The sequence below is a fragment of the Schistocerca piceifrons genome, chromosome 2 (assembly GCF_021461385.2).
Source record: "Schistocerca piceifrons isolate TAMUIC-IGC-003096 chromosome 2, iqSchPice1.1, whole genome shotgun sequence".
NCBI lineage: Eukaryota > Metazoa > Arthropoda > Insecta > Orthoptera > Acrididae > Schistocerca > Schistocerca piceifrons.
In genome coordinates, this window is record NC_060139.1 from 868,245,652 (window position 1) to 868,252,379 (window position 6,728).

Here is a 6,728-nt window from a genome sequence, read left to right on the forward strand (position 1 = left end):
GTCCTGTAGCCATTTCTGATTTGCGTTTTACACGTCCAGTCAATCTCATTTTTTAGAGGTTTATATTCCCTCTTCACTACTTTACTTCCTGCAATTTTGTGTTTTCTCCCTTTGTCAATAATTTAATTATCTCTTGAGTTATCTAGGGATTCCTACTGGCCCTTGTCTTTGTTCCTATTTGATCATCTACTGCCTTCGCTATTTCATCCCTTAAAGCTATCCATTTGTCTTATATTGTATTCCATTCTTCTGTTTCAGTCAATTGTTACTCAATTCTGTCTTTGAAGCTCTCAACAATTCTTTTAATTTATCCAGGTAGCATATCCTCAGTTTCCTACCATCCTGAAATTTCTTCAGTGTAGATCTGCAGTTCATAACGGTCAGAGTCGACATTTGCTCCTGCAAATGTTTTGCTGTTCAAAACATTTTTTTCGAAATCTCTGTTTTGCCGTCAGGTAATCTTGTCTGAAACCTTCTGGTTTCTTCAGATCTATTCAACGTATACGACCTTCTTTCATGATTCTGAAACCAAGTGTTATCAAAACATGGCGATGGCGCGAATATTCCAATGCAAACATGCACTTAAAAATAAATAAAAATTAATTATGTAACTATTATTTTCGAGGTGATAAGTAAAGATTCATGACGACGCCTTCCAGTTAATAATGTGGTAACAGCCAGTGACGCACGTTTAGCAGCTAAGGTACGATAAGCGAATGTCCTGTTTCACATTTTTCTCATTCTTATTCGAAGTGACTCTTTTTCTGCTGCAAACACGATGCTCTTGTCACACCAGTTGGAACTTGTCTTTAATCTCAAATATGTCCATATTACAGTAGAACTGGCTAAGGTCTGCAACAGCCTCGCAAAATTTCACAGATATACTACTTCGGCCAGTTTTTATTATTTCCCTTAGCAGTTTGGCAAGACGCGATTTGGCAGCACGCCGTCATGCTTACTGTGTAACTTATAGTATATATAATCAATTCAGAGGCGACCTAACTGGAATACCAAGCACAAATATTGCATTTCAGAGGAGAGAGTACTACAAAAAATAAAGAAATCATAGCATACCCACAGATGCAGACGGTAGTGTGTTGCATATACGTTTCTAGTCACACGATTAACCCAATACAAAGGGTGATGAGGGTGGTAGTTTTACGTCCACCTTTCGGAATATTGTAACCTAGTCAGTGACTACTTTATATTTTGAAATCCTGAAACAAATATTTATTGCTTTTAATGATTTCTTCTACCGGATTTCATGTTGTTGTTGATGTGGTCTTCAGTCCTGAGACTGGTTTGATGCAGCTCTCCACGCTACTCTGTCCTACGCAAGCTTCTTCATCTCCTAGTACCTACTGCAGCCTACATCCTTCTGAATCTGCTTAGTGTATTCATCTCTTGTCTCCCTCTACGATTTTTACGCTGCCCTCCAATACTAAATTGGTGATCCCTCGATGTCTCTGAACATGTCCTACCAACCGATCCCTTCTTCTAGTCAAGTTGTGCCGCAACCTCCTCTTCTCCCCAATTCTATTCAATACCTCCTCATTAGTTATGTGATCTACCCATCTAATCTTCAGCATTCTTCTGTAGCACCACATTTCGAAAGCTTCTATTCTCTCTTGTCTAAACTATTTATCGTCCACGTTTCACTTCCATACATGGCTACACTCGATACAAATACTTTCAGAAACCGAATTCTATATGTGTTTTAAATTTTTCGGTTAAACTTAACCCGAAAGTTTGTCTCAGTAGTAGACGTCACTTCTCCAATGAATGTCGTATCGATATTTCCAAGTTGAGGTCCTTACTTTCACATCAATATTTCTTTAAAAAGTAGGTTGAAAGTAAAAGTCAACTGAAATGAACGAAATTTGCATTTTTCAATTTCTTCTGATGGTCATAAAGCCGGTAGTACACGTTATTGAAACCTCTGGATCCTACTTACACGTCGGTACCTCTTTAAAAAGTAAATTCTTTCCACAACAATTAAAGAAATTTTGGTTTGTTTAAAATTTTTTTGCGGTTGTTATAAAGTTCCGCCACCCTCGGTAATGCGCTTTAGTAAAATGCCTTGGTATTGCTGGTGTTTAGCGAAATAAGACTGTGACTAGAACAGAAAAAGAGTGTAATTTCCGTCTTGTTGTTGTGGTCCTTATCTCTTCTTTCCGTAACAGTACAAACATTTGCAGCAAACGAGAAAAGCTTATGACGTACAGTGTAATTTGAACTAAAATGGAATCAAAGGAACTATGTAGCTCGTTTTGCTAATAAAGGGGTCTACATCGATAAACATATATTCATTTATTACAATGTTTTGAGTACTGCATTATGAGATCAAAACTTAGAACAAGTAAAACAAAATTCAGTTTCAGTTTTATATATATGTTAAGAAAAAAAAACTTGTGACACTGAACCTTGTTTGTGAGTTCTAAATCTTGATCTGTTGATGGCAGTAGCCGAAGCATTATAATAGATGAAAAGATATTAAGTGATGGAGATGGCTGTACGCGTAAAAATTCACAGAGTTGGCAGATTCATTTACGAACTTTCTTTGCTATATTAATAAACTGGTGTATGCGTCTGTGCAGTGTCTCCCGGTGTGACGACACTGCGCCGCACTTACAAGGACCTGCGCTTCTACGGCCGGCCACCGCTGGCGCTGTCGGCGCTACGTCGCCGGGCGAGGGCGGCGCTGTCTAGCGGCTGGCGGCTGTACGTGGACGACCTGGTTCGGCCGCTAGGCGGCGTGGAGCGCCTGGCTCTGCCGCGCGGTCGCCGCGCACCGGCTGGACTGCCTTTGTCCCTGTTGGTCGTCATCAGCTCTGCTCCCAACACGACCTCTGTTGCTACCACCGACAGCAGCAGGAATACGACCATAACTGCAGTCTCTTTCCCGCCTAGAGATGGACGACCTGTGGGTTTCCCTCTCGACAGACCTATCGACCATGACGGCGACTTCGATCTGCCGAATGTACGCTTCGCAGATGTCACCATTGTGCATAGGGGGTAGCCGTTCCAACAGCACTGTGCTTACACTCTTGTACGCCAAAGAAACACACCACAAATAAAAGACTTTCCTCAATTTCTAAACGCTGTTTTCGATTTATGTTACCATCAGCGAATCTGACGTGTTCTTTACCTTCCATCTCCACACTCACAATTACCAATATAGCATTATAAACATGGCAGTGATTGCTTTACATCTCGCTACATCTTTAGTGTCTTCCCATTCCAGTAACGGTAAGATTGTGAGAGGATTGGAGGTCCCGATTACTAGCAGCAAGCGAGGTGACGCAGTGGATAGCATGCTGGACTTGCATGTAGGAGCACAACAGTTCAATCCCGCGTCCGGCCATTCCGCTTTAGGTTTTCCATGATATCCCTAAATCGCTTTAGGCAAATGCCGGGATGATTCCTTGGAAATGATACGGCCGCCTTCCTTCCCTGATCCGAGCTTGTGCTCAGTCTCTAATGACCTCGTTGGCGACGGGACGTTAAACAATAACCTCTTCCTCCTCCCGATAACTAGAAAACTCCCGCCCACATCTGTCTGTTCGGGCCCTGCTGAAGGAACGGCCACATGTTGATTCACAGGGCGAATATGCCAGTGCCCCACGCGACGCGCCAGATTCTACGCCACCGCTGCACCCCGAAGCAGGCGGCTTACCGTAGCCAAAATTTTTACCCCCCCCCCCCGCCCCTTCCTACAGTTCTGTTAGGTACCGTGGAAATTATTCCCTGATATCTTAATCTCTTAACACAAGCCCAATATTACTGTCCTTCGTTCTTGTCAGTGTTTTCCACATGTTCCTTTCGTCGCCAATTCATGCCTTATCTTCTCTTAATAGCAAATGTAATTTTCAACGTCCTTTTACAGCATCACATCTTTTTTAATTTTTTTATTATTCCACTAAAACAGTAACAAAAATGGCTAGCTTACAATGAAATGACATAAATAAGGTGCCAGATAATTGCAGTCATAAATTACAGCATTCAAAGAATGAGGAATGATATGCAGTCTTTTAGCAGTAGCACACATTCAGCACCTCCACTGTCACCTTCAATTGGTGACAGTTCAGCATGCACATTTTCTTCTTCCGCAGCCTGAGGTTCCTCATCATCATTTCCCAGACCCAAATTAATCATTCAGTAAATCCTTGATGTGTGTTCCTTTCAGGGTAAATTAGGTAGACAGAAGAGCAGTCCCGAACAGCGACAGCGCGAAGTCCTTCACCGTCTTGCTATTTTTGTCAGTTCCAGCCTTCTAAACGCATCCATAGGGAGTTCATGATCTTCCTTTATAAGAGACCCCAGATGTTTGCCGTCATATTCTTGTTTTCTGCTGTACTATTGATTTATTTTTCATGTGTGACTTGCAGGTGAGGTTAGGGTCGGGAACGTGACAATCCATCCCCTCTCCACGAGGAATCCAGTTCCTAACCTAAACCCATTCTGTTGAAGACAATTCGGAGCATGTTACCATCTCAAACGTTTCGCTTCCCTTGTTTATCACTAACCTCATTTCTGCTACTGCTTTATTACTATTAATCCATTTCATAATGATTGACCGCTGACGCCGGCCGCGGTGGCCGAGCGGTTCTAGACGCTTCAGTCCGGAACCGCGCGATTGCTACGGTCGCAGGTTCTAATCCTGCCTCGGGCATGGATGTGTGTGATGTCCTTAGGTTAGTTAGGTTTAAGTAGTTCTAAGTCCCAGGGGACTGATGACCTCAGATGTTAAGTCCCATAGTGCTCAGAGCCATTTGACCGTTGACTTCGAGTTCATATTCTGGTCGCATAGCATTACGAACAGCGATATGTTACATCTTACCAGAATCGTGGAAATGTCTACTTTTATTTAGTGTATGAATATTACATCGTAGTTGAAATGGGGCGACATACGCGGTAATATTTAAGAGGACCCGTGCTTTTCCTAGTTTTTTCGGCGAGTGTCAACTTTAAGTATGCGTAAAAATAAAACCGCGTTAGGAGAAAAATTCCCTTTGCACAGTTTAAAGACACAACCTTGTTTTATTTACTGGAGGATTTCCGTTATTTTCTGATTACTCGTTTCATCTCTGTAATGTCAAACACAAGACGCTGCGATTGAGCCTACTTGTGTAGTTATTGCGACGGAGAAGGCACTAAACTTTTGTTGGTTACATCGTATGTCTTTACTAATGAATGCTCCTCGTGTTTGTTAGTTAGGAGTTTGTAAAGCGATTGTGTTAGTAGCTATAATATACGCATGGCTGTGTTGGAGCGTAGTTGTCACACCAGTGCGCCACCACTGTTGTAATGCGCCATAAGCGCCTGTTCATCAGCGAAGAACGGCAACTTCGTAGTCACATTCCAGTACAGCATTGCCGCGTTCAGGTTTCATTGTGAGTAGACGAAAATAATATGGCCAGTTGCAAATAAATGCTCCATATGCAAGCAGCTCACAATAAATGAACATTTGTATGGCACATTTCAACAGCAAATGGAAACGTCGATTAGCTCGAATAAATTTTGCAGTAAAGAATGATGACTGAAATGAAACATGCCTTAATCGATTTCGCTACTAGCCGAGGCCTCGCTGTTGCAATTGCAAAAATAGCTCTGAGCACTATGGGACTTAACATCTGTGGTCATCAGTCCCCTAAAACTTAGAACTACTTAAACCTAACTAACCTAAGGGCATCACACACATCCATGCCCGAGGCAGGGTTGCAATTGCAGTCGTGCACTTGACACAGTAACGGTTCTGTTGCTGTGTCAAGACATTAGCCTGTTTGTGCATAACTGCTCTCAAGTTTGTACAAATGACTTACTGAATTCCGCCATACACTTTGGAGAACACTTTCCAGAGCGGAGCGACACAACTGTATAGTATCATTTATTTTAAATTTCTTGTTCTCTGTCGCTACCTTGTTCTTGACAAATGCCAAAATACGTTCAATGGCTTTAATTTGCAGTGCACTACAGAAAACCACAGAAGCTTAATTTTCTTGCCCACTGATCGCAATATACCTTCAAAAAGATGATCCTGCGCCCTGAAGTGCGGTCGCGCGTGTTCCAGGATGCCAGCTTTCGTAAATTCCTCATATGATGTGACGTTGGATGGAAGCTCTACATTATTGCTTTCCATCTATTCTATAATAGAATCCTTGCTCCGTTTCGTAGATGGATTTCTGACGCTGGATTTACCATCACGTGATGTGGAGTCTGATCTAAAACAATCGCACATCTGTCTGGTAATTTTTCGAGACCGCTCCTAAACTAATCTTCGTAGTGTCTGGCATTCATTTCAGAATGATACTCTGCGTATCCTTTTTGCCCAAACAAACATAAGCCAGCATTTTGCAACAACCCATCTTCGTTCCCAATGTGGCACATTATAACCCTTTTTCCAGAACCGGACGGTGTTCGAGTTCCTCCTTCCCAGCCATTCCACTCTTGAACACTTCCTCTGTGATAATCGTATACACTTTCTGGTGAATAAGGCATTGTTTGTTCTGCCAACAAAACTTTCTGGGATGATTTGGACCACACCGACTCTCATCAGTGTAATAAATAGTCACAGAAGTCGTGGACTTTCCTTCTTATGACCCCCTTTGCAAACTCGTCCAAAATAAACTTCTGTCTCCTGCCAGAACTCTTTTTTGGTGATTCATGAGATAGTTTCCCTGTGTTCTCTCAAAATCTCTTCATTGTACTCTCATCAATACCGAGACATT

At 42.2% G+C, this 6,728-nt stretch overlaps 1 protein-coding gene across 5 annotated transcripts in view; it reads left to right on the forward strand.

Moving 5' to 3' along the window:
* The window catches only part of LOC124774923 (allergen Cr-PI-like), a 164,406-nt gene extending 161,307 nt beyond the window's left edge, over positions 1 to 3,099 (forward strand). For all 5 annotated transcript variants that reach the window (XM_047249601.1, XM_047249600.1, XM_047249604.1 and 2 more), the window contains one exon: positions 2,598 to 3,099. In XM_047249601.1, coding sequence (XP_047105557.1) covers positions 2,598 to 3,019 — 422 coding nt within the window. In that variant the 3' untranslated portion in view covers positions 3,020 to 3,099. The remainder of the gene's footprint in view (positions 1 to 2,597) is intronic.
* Positions 3,100 to 6,728: the final 3,629 nt, after the last annotated feature.